This window comes from Terrapene carolina, unplaced genomic scaffold, assembly GCF_002925995.2.
Source record: "Terrapene carolina triunguis isolate 2854851 unplaced genomic scaffold, T_m_triunguis-2.0 Scaffold33891, whole genome shotgun sequence".
In the NCBI taxonomy this organism is placed as follows: Eukaryota; Metazoa; Chordata; order Testudines; family Emydidae; genus Terrapene; species Terrapene triunguis.
In genome coordinates this window covers 12272853-12286556 of record NW_020698242.1, presented here as the reverse complement: position 1 = coordinate 12286556, position 13704 = coordinate 12272853, and the positions used below count along the sequence as shown (strand labels likewise).

Here is a 13704-nt window from a genome sequence, read left to right as displayed (position 1 = left end):
TGCAGTCTGTCCCAACCCGCGTAACTGCTGTGTGCACAAAGGCCTCTGAGCTCTGAGACCCTCTCCAGAGACAGACTTTGGAAGAAAGAGCGACAGGGAACGAATAAAGATGCCATCAAGAGCGCCGGCGCTTATCCGCTCGCGGAAAGAACAGCAATGCATCGACTGCGCGGGGCGGGGGCTGACTCACCAGCAGGGAAAAGATCCAGCAAGACTACATGGGGAGAGGCCCAGCGTGGGTGCCCTGGGAGGGCAGGGTCATGCCGGGCGCAGCCGGAGCATGCAGCATCAGAGGTGAGACACCCACTCACCGGTGCTGCTCAGCACTGCCCAGGACAGTCCGTGCAGATGTGAGTGAGAGGAGGGAGCAGCTGGCAAGCTTCCCCTGACCCAGCCTGCCCTAAATTCCCAGGCGAGCCCTATGTTGAGATGGAGTGATGGGTGCGTGTACAGCTCAGGAATTTATATGACAGGGATGGTGCAATTCTCCCCAAACGAAGCCTTGTAAACCCAGGGAATTCCGCCACGGTGCAATTTCAAAGTGATCTGAACCTGTTAAGGTTTCAGGCACACGAACCACCTCAGCTCTGCCTGTCACTGACTCCTCAGAGAGAGAAAACTCCCTGCAATATTGTTCACTGGCTAGATCCGAATAAGATTTTTTCTAGGATTAATAATTGTTTCGTCCCCGTTACTGTTCAGACCCAAAGGTTCCTCTTTCACCAGAAACCTGAACGGCCCTGCAGGGACACCACGAGGAGAAAATGAAAAATCCTCCAAGGGGTCTTGAAGAATTAGTTTAATCTAATGTGGTTTCCCACCCACCCACGAGCCTCAATCCTAATCATACGGCTCTGGCCTGATGTCATTATTGACCAGCCCCTGCCGAGGAAGAACAGCTTGGTTATGAAGAATAATAGGAGACAATGACCAGTAGTCTGTCTTCTCACCTAGCCCCCTGCACTAGATCCCAGTGAGCTTTCACTACGGGGCAAGTCTGAAGAGGCTGCGTCGTTCTGCTACTGAGATGATAAGGGGCAAAGTAAAAGATCTGATGCTTTCTGGCCCTGCTGGTGGAGAGCTGGTGCTAGGCATAAGCAGACTAAGCTATTCTGAGGGCTCTGAGCAGCTCAAGGGGCCCCCTATTAATTATTAGTATGTGTTGTATGTGGGTGGGGCCCCCAAAATGTTCCTGCTTACTTAGGACCCCAGGGGGCTAGCACCGGCCCTGGGTGCAGCCCACCAAGGCCCCCCCCCCGGGCGACAGAACGGGGCGCTCAGCCCGGAGACTGAGGTGACCTGGGAATGGTCAGGCGCAGGGCGGCATGCGGACGAGGCACCGAGACAATGGCACTCAGTGCCCGTGGGGGTGCAGGCGGCGGGCAGAGGGGCACAGGGACTCCTCGCTCAGAGGAAATTCCATCATGGGCCCCCCTCCTGGAAATGCCAGGGGCTCCCAAGAGCCTGCAAGGCAGACGCTGCAGGTCCGCCCCCCTGCCTGTCCAGACTCTCTGCGTGGGGATTGGCTAACGAGGCAGGGGGTGAGGGAGGAGTTTGGTCGTGGTCAGGATATAAACTGAGCCAGAGGAGCTGAAAGTGAAGCTGCAGAGATTTCCTGGCTGGGTAGCAAGTGTCTGTTCCAGGTAAGGCTCCTGTTTCTGCTCTGGGCTTATACCTCTAGCTAGATGGCTGATGTGGGGGAGAAAGGGGTGCTTTGAAGGTGTGGGGCTCTCCAAACACCCCAGAGGGGGGCAAGAGGTGCTTTGCCCCTTTGCTGGGGCTATTACTGATGGCTGCTCCTATAGCACTGATGAGCAGCTGGCTATCTCTGATCTCTCTGGGGGAGAGATGGCAGAGTGGAGGGCCCCGGCTTGCAGGGCTGAGCTCCTGACAGCCTCTCCCTAGTCCTGTGTCTGAGGGAGGCACCGTTGTAAGGGGCAGCAGGGCTGATGCCCTGAAGATGGGGGTGAGGCAGAGATTTGAGGGTGAATCTAGGCAGCTGGAGGTGGCTGCAAAAGGTGAGATCATGGATGGGGGGGAGGCAGGTAGCTGCTAGAAGGGTGCTGGTTGCTCCCTATCCAGCTCCTCCATAGCGCTGAACTGCTGAGAAGCCCCAGTCCTGGCTAATGTGCCTGGCCCATGTTTGGGAGGGCTGTGGTGGTCCCTGGTAAGGAATGGGAGAGGGTCCCCACCAGACCCCCTGCCTTGGGTGTGGCCCATACTGGGAGGGGGGGGAAGGATTCCTTCTCTTAGCTGCATGTTCCTGCCCCCTGAATCCAAGGCATGGGAGGTGGGTTCCTTGGTGGTGTCCTCACTTGGAGGGTGGGGGTGGTGGGGGGGGGGGGGGGGGAGGGTCTCTGCTGCGGGGGGGGACTTGGAGATTCTTTGTGGCCATGAGTACAGGGGTCTGTACTAAGGCAGCATGGCCTTGGGTGGGCGTGGCACTTCCTGGGGGTCCCTCCTGCTCCCTGGAAGAGATGGCAGCCTGTGGTGTCTAGGGAGGGGGTGGCCTGGGGCAAAGGGCAGCCCCCTGCTCTTCTTTCCCCCCCCCCCCCCCAGCTGAGTGCAAGCAAGGCGGGGGCAGTGTGAATGCAGCAGGTGCTGGGGAGCTAGTGGGGTGAACATCCTGCCGGAGGAGGCTGGAGTGTTAATAAAAGCAGCCCCCCCCCGGTGAGGGGAGGCAGTGTGAGCTGGGAGTGACCCGAGGACCTTGGCTCCCTGTGCTGCTGAGTGGTTTTCCCACGTGCTGCCTTGTGCAACAGCTGAGCTGGCAAACAGACTGTGTCCTGGGAGCGGCCTGTCCCCAGCCCTTCCCTGGCCAAAGGGCACGGCTCAGCCCAGCACTCAAAGCTGGCAGCACGGGGCAATCCCTGCACTGGGGCCCTTGTGGGTCAGGGTGTGGTGAGTACCCTTTGCCGAGTCCTCTCTGGAGACTGGCTATAGGACAGCCACAGCACAAGGTTGTGGGGGGGCCTGAGGCTGGCCTTGGGAAGGGGTGGTGGGGTCTGTGCTGTTGGGGGAGTGAGGCAATCTGGAGGGGGTGATGCTGATTGGGGGGGCAGGTCAGTGAAGGATTAAAGGCCCTTTCACTTTGGGTGTCTCTAGCCTAGATGTGATAGCTGGTGACTGAGTTGTGGTGGATGTGAAGATGCCCAGTGTGGTGCCCAAGGGGCAGTGGCTGAGCAGGTTCCTGGCAGTGCCAGGCCAGTGCCTGGGGGCTGATGGCTGGGGGCGGGGGCTTGCTGGAAGAGGCAGAGGGGGTGGTGGGAGCCATGGCCTCTGTACTGAGCAACTCCTCTCTGCAGACCAGACTGTGCTGATCACCAAGATGGACTATGCCAAGAAGTCGCTAGGCCTGCTGTCCCCAAGCTCCCTCTCCAGGTAAGTGTCAGTGGGCTGAGACCCTCCCCACAGGGTGAGCCCTAGGCGGGACAGCTGGCTGCAAGCCTGGGCCCTTGCTGTAGGGCTGGGGTGCAGAGAGGGGAGAGGCAGGTCCCCTGCCTGATTGCAGGCTGAGCTTACTGGCCCTGTGCTGTCACTCTGTGATCCCTATGCCACGGGGGGATGCTGCTAGCCTAGCCACAGGGGTAGGGCGTCCTTAACTGGCTCCTCTTCCTTGGCTTTGAGTGGGTGGCTGATCTCGCTTGCAGGGCATGGTGGCCCCTGCCTAGCTGGGGAGGGCTGGTGGGGCAGATCCCTGCCTGACCCCTCCCTCTGTCCCAGGTGTGTTTCTGTCAGTGCCTCCATGACCCAACAGCTGCTGTCCAGTCCTGTCCCCAGGGCCCGGCCCTATCGCATCTGCAGCTGGGACCGTAGCATCCGCAAGGGCCTCGTGGCAGAGAGCCTGAGGGACCTGCTGGACAAGGTGAGCATGGGGGAGCTGGTCCTGGGGGTGGCCTGTCCCACCAGCCTCTCTGGCCTCTCCTCACCTGCGGCCTCACCTTCCAGGTCCGCGCCACGCTGCTGATGGTGGGCGCCATCTCGCTGGTCCTGGATGAGGATGGCACCAGTGTGGAGACGGAGGAGTTCTTCCAGACGCTGGAGGAGGGCACTGTGTTCATGGTACTAGGCAGTGGGCAGACATGGCGTGCAGCCAAGGTGAGCAATGGGGACCCTGGCATGATCTCTTCTCCCTGCTCCCTCAGATCTAGGGAGCTGGAGTCTTGAGATCACTCCCACCGCCTGCCCCCCCCCATGCTGGACCAGGGCCCTTGGGATGGAGCCAGGCCTGGGCTATCCCAGTCCACTGTGACCTGCAGTGCCTTGTACTAGGAGGGGGGTCTAGATCCTGTCTGCCAGGCATTGGGACCCTCCCACATCCCTGTACCAGGGACCTGATCTCCTGGGGTGCCCAGAGATGCTCTAGTCAGTGCTAGGCTGAGCAGTGCACCCCACAGGATAACCCAGGGGTATGGGTGCTAAGAAGGGCCCCAGTGAGGTCATTTAATCAGTGAGATGGAACTGAGCCCCCCATGGCACAGATCCCAGGGGGCTCTGCCCTTCCCCTCATTGAGACAACTGGGGGAGGTAGGTAATGGGGGGGGGCAGTCTGGGGAAGACTATGGGGCAGGAGCAGCCTAAGCCTCTATGGGAAGGGCCCAGGTACAGCCTTCTCACCCTGCCAGATGGGTCCTATGCAGCCAAACACTCCCTGCTTGTCCCTACAGCTCCACGTTGGCCTGGCCCCTGCGTGGGGAGCACTGGCAGGTGACCTCTGGCTCACTGCTAGCCCTGTACAGGTCCATGAGGCCAGAGCAGGACTGTCCAATAGGGAGTTCCTGCTGGGGGTTGGGGGAGCTCCTACAGGAGAGGCGGTGGCGGCTGCTCCCTGACCCTGGGCTGGTCTCTTGCAGATGGCCGGGTACCAGCTGTCTCTCTCCCGCAAGCCCCGCCGGAGGATTGATGTGGCCTGTGTGACTTTTGACCTGTACAAGACCAACCCCCAGGATTTGGGCTGCTTGAATGTCAAGGCCACGCTCTACGGCACATACAGCATGTCCTATGACCTACGGTGCTATGGGGCAAAGAGGCTCATGAAGTGAGTGCTGGGCAGATGTAGCGGGGAGGGAGAGATCCCTACCACCTGTGCTGGGATGGTCCGATCCACACTGCCAACCTGAGTCCAGGGGCTGGGCTGCCCAGATCTCAGCCCCCTCCACCAAGCTGGCATGTCCACGGACCCTGCCTCCATTCTGGGAGCTACTGGGTCTAGGGAGTAGATGCTACACAAAGGGATTAAACCCTTGTGACTCCAATTCAGCTGCCCCTGTGCTGGAGGGTGGAGCAGGGTGTTCTCTAGGCTAGGCTGGGCTCCAGGCAGGTGCTGGCCTCTTGTACAGCTCAACACCTGTCCTGCCACTCAGCTCCTCTTCTGACCCTAACGGCTCTCCCCTTACCCCAGGGAAGCCCTGCGCTGGACCCTCTTCACCATGCAGGCCACGGGCCATGTGCTGCTCGGCACCTCCTGCTACATGCACCAGCTGCTGGATGCTACGGAGGAACAGAAAGAAGAGGAGGCCTCCTCTCTGCGGAGCCTCCAGCCCCTTCATTGCAGGAAGATGCTTCAGTGAGGCCTCTGCCCTTGCAAGCGCCTAGACTCTACCGTGACCTCTCCCATTGCCGCATCCGCCCAGGAGCGTGAGGTGGAGAGTGGGAGCGTCAGCACTACACTGGCTAGGAGGGCCCCAGCTCCCCAGGGCAGGCTCCCTGGGGCTCTCATGTTCCTTGTGCACTTTGCCTTCTGCCTAGGCTGAAAGCCAGGCAGAATCAGCTCTGCTTCAGCTCAAGCCAGCCTGCAGCTGGCGACTTGCCTGGAGTAGCTTCCTGCCACACCCTGAGCTGGCCTCACTCTCACCTGGCTCGTTGCTGCCCCGTGGCACTCTCAACCTTGGCACTGTCTGCGACTCCCTGTAAATATATTTATTCACATTAAAGATGGTCTATAAAAGCCTTCAGACTCCTGCTTGTTCATACACCCCACACACATCTCTGGGGTGTCTGCAGCCTCCTGCTCCCTCACCTATCCCACCACTATGCAGGGGTTGTGCTCCCTAGGGTCTCCCCTCAGCCAGACCTAAAATGCCCTCCTGGGCTTAGGGATGCTCTGAAGCAGGCAGGTGGAGACCTGGGCCTGGTTAAGCCATTCCCTTATCTTCCTCCTCTCAAAGGGGATTAAGCTCTGAGGTGACAAGGGCTGCCTCTTGCCTGCACAGCAGCGCCTGGCTTCAGCAGTACCCAGCTGGGATGGGGCACTCCACTGCTAACCTGCCCAGCGGTGCATGACTCCAGGAGCTGCAGTCACTGCCCCAGGAGTTAGCAACCTGAGCCAGCGCTGCATGCAATGCAGCAGGGGAGGGACCAGCCCCAGGGGCCTGTCTCATGGAAGGTGAGGGCAGGGATTTTTAGGGAGATGGGGAAGGTGTGATGGGCAGAAGCTGCATGGGGCATAGGCTGGTGTCTGGATCACTCGGGGTAACTCTCTAATAGCACTCAGCAGCTTCATCCTAGCCCTATGCCCTTGCACTACAAGCCTTCCTAGCATTAGGTGTGACAGACGCCTCTCTGCTCTGAGGCAGTAGCTATGCCATGTCTAGCTGGGTTGGCAATGGCAGAAGCCAGTTGTGATTTGATTCCTCTCTAGTTTGGTGGCCTGCAGTGCCCCAGTGGGGTGGGTCACCTGAAGAACGAATGACTCCAGTGTTATCTCTAGAGGCTCAAACACCAAGATGCCTCAATTGCTCTTCTGCAGGGTGTTGCTACAGGGCTGAATTATGGCTTGGGCTGATTCCTCCATGAGGAATGTGGAGGTGACCAACAGAGCTCTGCCTCTAGTAGGACCCTGAACTTTGCCCTGTGCCACCATGGGTGAGGGGAGCTTTTAGTGGGAGTGGATCTAGAGTGGCTTAAAACACTTCCTTCTGCTGCATTGCTGTACCAGGCAGCATCAAGGGGGGGGCTGGCTGCTTTAGCTGGGCACTTCCAGAGCTTCAAGTCCAAAGAGGTTACCCTAACTCTGGGATAACTGTTCTACTCAACCTTAATTCCACTGGCTTATGGGCTGGGGAGAGCCTGGAAATTCCATAATGAACAAACACCAGGAGAACATTACCAGGTGTCACTTCTGATGACTTGATTATAGGAAGACTCCCTCTCTTCTTTGTCTCGCCTCCCCCACCTTTTCAACTCCACCATGATTTATGGCTGGAGTTGTGGGTACCTCATCCCACTCTGGAAAGGCACAAAGTAGCCACAGCCTAGAGGTCTAGTAAACAGGCTTGTGGCTCTCTTGTTTTGCCAAACAGGCAGGTGTGTTCAGAGTCTGTTTCCACCCCAATTACTCATTGTATATGCAAAGGCTGGTCTCTCTCTCCCCTCACCCACAATCAGTGAGTAGATTTGATGCGGCGGGGGGGGGGGGGGCAGCTTTCAAAAATATTCCAGCTTGATAATCCTTTGCTATTGTCCTAGGTGAAAGTTTGTCAGAGAATGGTCCTCACCCATTGTTCTAGGGAAGCCATTTCTCCCCTCCACTTCCCCCTAACCACATAGGAGGACATTGAGCACCATGCCATGGACAAGGACAGGAAATACCCTTTCCAAAAAGCTTCCCCCAGTGAGGCAGCTGCAGTCCTATTGCCAAGGGGCTGGGGCAGCCATTTTGGAAGAAGGTAACTTTCAATGCACTATCCGAACGCACAGGATCCCCTTCCTCAGTGCTTGCAGCAGGGGAGAAATTAGTGGGCTAGGGGCTTCTCTGAAGAACAGGGGGAGGGAGCGAGAACCGATCGCTAATTCTAACATGGCAGATGGAGTCTACACAAGATTTCAGTGAGTTTTAACCTGAAGTGAAGCTGGGTGCTGAGATCACTGGGGCACAATGTCTTGCAGCATCTTACATCTCTTTAAAGGGTCCTTTTAACTTAAACCAATTAACAGCTTTACCTACAAAATTTCATTCTGGATGTGGTATGTTAGGGGAAGATACTCTGTATAGCTCATATAACAGCCTGAATCCCTGCTTCACATGGGAAACTTAATAGTTAACAATGGTAAGTCAGGAAAGGGACCCTACCAAAAGGCCGGCCTTATGTCCTCCACTCATTCCCCTCTAGCATTGCCAGCCCACCCCGGCTTTCAAGTCAACTAAAGAATTATTCCACAGTCCAGCACAGGTGGGTTGGTAGCAGTAGCTGCCCCTTGAAGGCCTCTAGGGCATTCCTTGGGCCATGTGTGTGGCAGGAACCATGGGGTTTCAGGCTGGAAGATGTGGCTGAAAGCCTGCCCATGGGGGAGCAATCACAGGTGCAGCTGAGCTACCACCTAAGGGATAAACCAGTCCATGAGAGCACTCCGAGTGGAAGTGCCCAGGGCCATGCTCATCCCCTCTAGGAGCAAAAGTACCATCCTAGGACTGAGCTGACACATCAGACAACTTGCAGCAGACTTCTCCCAGTCAAGCCGGAGAAGAAAAACAACCCCGAGTACGGGACCTGTGAGGAAATCTGCTCATTAAGTTTTTTTTTTAAACCAGCTTTGAATTTGGCAGCTGCCCATTCTTCTGTCTGCTCTACTCATGAATCATAATTATTCACTCCGTGCTCTTCAACCCTGATGCCGAGTGTCTGGATTCCAGGCATAATTGGCAATTCTGTCACTGAGCCAGGCAGAATGGGGCTTTTCTAGCCCCTCTGTAGCTATGTTGGCAAGACGAAGGGGAGCGAGTGGGGAATAAATTGGCAGGTTACTCAGAGCAGCAGCAAATAGTTAAGGGGCCTGTGTGTCATTTTCATAACTCTGGTCCCAACCCCCCAAGGTGGTGCCCGGGGGCTAACGGGGGAGCCCTTTGCACATTTGGGCCTGTTGTTGCATTTTAAACTCCACTGGCTGGACTCTCCCTGGTGGCTAGCCCCACTGCTCCAGCCAATAGCAGAAGGCTGGCTGGTGCTGGCAGCCAGGCCCATGGTCCGTCTGACGACACTTTCCAAGTATGTGAGAGAGAGAGAGACAGTAAATTGCTGCTCAATAGGAAAATACTTATGCAGTCTCCATCCTGCATCACATGGGCCCCACCCTCTCCTCAGTCACATGCCTCCTGTTAGAACTGTTTGCATTGGGTAGCACAGAGGGGTCGCAATCAGGGCTCCATGATGCTAGGCGCTGTACAGCCTTAGTCCTCCCAGCGGCAAATTCCTTCTACGTACAAAAGATCAAGGGTGGGTTTTGCTTTTTAAACTCGTGCCATTCGTCTCCTGCGGCGTCTCTGTTTGACTGTAAACTTGGGCACAGGGACTGAGGGGCCATGTGATTTGTCTAGTGCCAGGCATGTTAGTTTCACAAGCCAATGCAATGGATCCTCCCGCACGACTGGCTTGGGGACGTTACGATACTCCTCGCGTACAGTGCTGCACTGAGAGATGCTGAAAGCGACAGGAACGGCTCCTTTTTAATGTCAGCCACGGCTGCCTGCGGAGAGGAAGAGATTTGTCCTACCTATGCTCTCACCGGCTGAGCCGCTCCACTCCCCAGGGGCCTCAGCCAGGCCTGGAACTGGCCTGCAGCAACCGGAGAGAAGGGGCATGCTGCTCTGGCTCTAATGCCGAGGGCTCGGTTCTCTGCAGGTGGACGTGAACAGCTGCAATGCTGTGACGCACGGATGGACTGGCACAAGCCACAGCCTGGGGCTGTTCCTCACACCCCCTTGGCACGACTCCCTTGGGCTGAGAGGGTGGTGCGCACAGCCAGACCCATTGGGCCCTCTACAAATAACTGGCCGAGAGGGGGCACTTGAGAGAGCACTATAGCCACCTCCTCCAGAGTTGGAGCAGCCGGTCGGCTCTCTCTCTCCATCTGCCTAGAACAACGTGATTGCTTCTGGCTGCCCACTGCAATAAAGGTCACTCAGGCGCTTGTTGGTGCTTAGCTGGCTCGGGATAGAAATGCCCATCAATCAAGTTTTATCTCATCCTCTCGGCCTGCACCTGGTTAGTAGCACCCTGGCTGCAGCATCGGGGAGAGGACTTTATAACTAGGCTGGTCAAGCCCCTGGAAATAAATAAATCACAGTTCCCGACCCAGGCGAATCAAGGCCCAAAGCAGCGACCCGGCCTTCTGCCAAGACAGCCCCGGCCAGGTGCTTGGGATAGAATTAAAATGGAAATCAAACCCCGAGAGTTCAGGTGCCGAGCCGAGCCGAGGGGAGGAAGCCAGACACAGACCGTGCACGCTGCCCCTCAAGCCGAATTGCAGGGAATGAAGCACCACTCCAGGACGAGCACAATCAGTTCTGGCAGCTCAGACAACAGGGACTGATTGCCCCCGAGCCCAACGTCTCTGGGGCAATGAGCCAAGCCGGCTTTGCACCTGAGGATCTTGTTTCCTGCGTACTGCACCTTTCAATTGCTAAAATCCCGGCTGGCTGCAGCCTAGAGGCAGCTGCAGCATGTAACTATTACAGAGGGGGGGCAGCTACCTGGTGGGAATTCATTTTTGCTCTTTCCTGCTGGGTGTCGCTCAGACTGAAAGGACACGGCTGCTCCTTGCGAACACCACGTGGCCAACGCCAAGCCTTCGGGAAAGCATGAGTCAGGCCCCAAAAGCTTTTTTTTTTTTTTTAAAAAGCATTTTGGATTCTTTTCCTTTTCTTTCTGGCTTCTGAGCCTCCAGGGTGCCTGGGGGTTACATGTTTTGAAGCTTTTCTTAAATGAAAGCTGAGATTTTCAGATATAGTCACGTGACTCCAGGAGCTGGGGTTTTAGGAAAAACACCAACTATCACAAAACACAGCTGGCACCACTATGTACCACCTATAGAATGCCAGGCGGGTACACCTTCTCCACTACACACACAGCAGTATGGGTCCAGCATCACACTTGTGAAACAGGCCCTATACACTGTGATAGGACTGAAACAATGGGCTGCTCAATAACTAAATAAATAACTCCCTGCATCCTTTCTATATTTACTGCAATCATTGGTAATACCTATAGCATTTCTTGGTGAATAGAATCGGGCTGGAAGGGCCTTGAGAAGTTATCTAGTCCAGCCCCCTAGGCTGAGGCAGGACCAAGTAAACCTAGACCACCCTTGACAGCAGTTTGTTGAACCTGTTCTTAACCATCTCCAAGGACAGGGATTCCACTGCCTCCCTGGGAAGCTAATCCAGAGCTTAACTCCCCTTAGCGTTAGCAAGTTTTCCCTAATATCCAACCTAAATCCCCCTTGCTGCAGATTAAGCCCATCACATCTTGCCCTACCTTCAGTAGACAGGGAGAACAATTGATCTCTGTCCTCAAACAGCTCTTAAGAGATTTGAAGACTTATCAGGTCCTTTCTTGGTCTTCTTTTTTCAAGACTAAACACACCCAGTTTTTCAAAACCTTTTATTGAGTTTGTTCCGCTCCTCTGGATTCTCTCCAATTTGTCCACATATTTCTTAAAGCGTGGCACCCAGAACCAGACACAGGACTTCAGCTGAGGCCTCACCAGTGCGGAGCAGAGCAGGACAATTACGTCCTGTGTCTTACATACAACACGCCTGTTAATACACCCCAGAACATTAGCCTTTTTTGCAACCACATCACACTGATGACTCATATCTGATTTGTGATCCACGCTAACCCGCAGATTCTTTTCAGCAATACTACTGCCTGGCCAGTCATTCCCCATCCTGTAGGGGTGGATTTGATTTTAACTTCCTTAGTGCCGTACTTTGCACTTATCTTGATAATAATAAATAGAATATCCCTGCCATAGCATTCTAAAGGCTGGTTTAAAAATTCAATATACAGTGGAACATGCTGTAAATTCTACAGGATTTTTCTTATGGAAGTCACCCACAGCCTAAACAGGCCAGACCAGACACTCCTATCCTACCATAAAAAAAAATCATCTGCGACCAAGGTTCCTCCCAGGACAGCTGAAAGGAGTTAGCTAGGAAGCATGGGATGAGAACAGCATAGTTGACGTAGTCAAAGCTCAGTGCAAACATTAACTAGTTAATCCTAATTAATCATCCCAGCAACGCGATGTGTTGCCCCAGTAAATCAATGAGCCACAATACAAGTGAATGGCGCTGGCTTAATCTCTTGCCACCTGGACAACGGCTGATGGTCACAGAGCTGGTGGCAGGCGGCGATAACGGCTGAGCAGGCAGCGGGCTTAGGGAAACCCTTGTTCTCGGTGGAGAAGAGGCGTATCTAGAAATGACAGGCCAGCAGCCGCGGGCACATGTGCAGTGCAAATCCTTCCCGGAGACAGACAGACAGGCCGGCCGTTCGGTGAGGATTTGGACAGCTGCTGTGATCCTGCTCCTGGTTGTGTCACCTCCCACACCCCCCAAGGGAGCAGCATCCTTCTGCTGCTCTTTTTGCTGTGACGTGTGGGTTGGGGAGGCCACGTCGTGCTCGATAAAAGAGAGCCCAGTTATTGCTGTAGGCAACAGTCACATCAACTGCATGTTTTATGAAGCACCGAATTTCCTCTCCCACTCTGGGACGGGAAGAGATGTGTGGATTTGAATGGTTTCCCAGCCCTGGTCAAGCGGAGTCCAAAATGGGCAGGCTACATAACTGCTCCCCATCTCTTTCTGCTAAGGACATGAGACCAGCCAAACTGGGTCAGACCAAAGGTCCAGCCAGCCCAGAATCCTGTCTTCTGACAGTGGCCAACGCCAGGTGCTTCAGAGGGAATGAACAGAACAGGGCAATTATCGCGTTATCCGTCTTCTGTTGTCCAGTTCCAGCTTCTGGCAGTCAGAGGTTTAGGGACACCCAGAGCATGGGGCTCTGCTCAATCATTTCCCCTCTTCCATGTGCCATGATCCTCATCCTTAGGGGTTGGACGTTTCTCCTCCTGGCCATGCAATCTCCCAAAAGGGGTTAGCTGTTGAGGAGCTAGACAGGGCTTTAGGTAAGACACACGTGCACGTAGACTGTGGTTTTAAAATACTTTTTCTCTAATGGCTTTATTCTTATAGTAAAAACAAGTGACACTTTGCTTTAAAAGCAGGCTGGCTGGCCATTGTATTCCCCACTGGTCCCAGACCCCCAAAGGGGAGAACCCAGGCAGGAGTCAGACGCAGTTGGAGCAGCTGGGGAAGGTTGATACACAGGGTGCTGTAGTCCAGGGCCCAGCCGATGAGTGGGAGAGTCACAGCATGTCCCCCCAGGCGGGGGGGGGGGGGGGAAGACCTGAGCCCTGACACTCAAGGGACATCTATAAAAGGCCTGCGGCATGGGCTGCAGCTGGCCCCGGGCAGCCGAGCTGGGCTCGCGGGTTCAGGCTGCGCCCTGCGGAGCTAAAAGTGGCTGTTCGGGCCCAGCTTTGTTCTTGCTGTGTAGACGTACCCAGCAGGCATGGAGGCGCCCTGTAACCGTGACACCAGCTAGCTAGGAAGATAAAACAACGGGTCCTGGATTTCACAGACCGGTTTAACAGCCTACCTCCGGTGACTACAGCGCTGTCTCTAGGCTCCTCCTCAACCCAGGAACCTCCAAGAGTCCAGGAACAGGGTTTGCCTCTCCCCCGCCCAGGACCCTGCTGCCCCTGACTGGCTGCTTTTCAGACGCTCTGCCAATTAACCTGCTGTGATAGGGCACCCGATCAAGTTGGTCTTCATTAAGGGGGGTGTGGGGGGTGTCTGTTGCTGTATGGGCTATTTGGGAACAGGCCCTGACTGTCTCCAAATGATTATAGAAGGGTCCCTGT

General features: G+C 55.5%; 1 protein-coding gene across 2 annotated transcripts; it reads left to right on the top strand.

Moving 5' to 3' along the window:
* Nucleotides 1–1602: 1602 nt before the first annotated feature.
* On the top strand, nt 1603–5866 carry LOC112105770 (cell death activator CIDE-3). 2 transcript variants are annotated; one of them, XM_024198692.3, is made up of 6 exons: nt 1603–1643; nt 3306–3381; nt 3724–3865; nt 3949–4098; nt 4854–5038; nt 5402–5866. In XM_024198692.3, the coding sequence occupies exons 2-6, from the start codon at nt 3329–3331 to the stop codon at nt 5568–5570; spliced, it is 699 nt and encodes a 232-aa protein (XP_024054460.1). In that variant the 5' UTR covers nt 1603–1643; nt 3306–3328; the 3' UTR covers nt 5571–5866. The 2 variants fall into 2 exon arrangements, with proteins under 2 accessions (XP_024054460.1, XP_024054461.1); XM_024198693.3 differs by lacking the exon at nt 1603–1643 and adding an exon at nt 2833–2901.
* Nucleotides 5867–13704: the final 7838 nt, after the last annotated feature.

What these genes read in the sequence shown, in the direction of transcription:
- LOC112105770 (XM_024198692.3), top strand. Translation starts at nt 3,329, where the DNA reads ATGGACTATGCCAAGAAGTCGCTAGGCCTGCTGTCCCCAAGCTCCCTC. An exon ending in TGAGGGACCTGCTGGACAAG is followed by an intron (nt 3,866 to 3,948) that starts GTGAGCATGGGG and finishes CTCACCTTCCAG; the next exon opens with GTCCGCGCCACGCTGCTGAT. An exon ending in AGACATGGCGTGCAGCCAAG is followed by an intron (nt 4,099 to 4,853) that starts GTGAGCAATGGG and finishes GGTCTCTTGCAG; the next exon opens with ATGGCCGGGTACCAGCTGTC.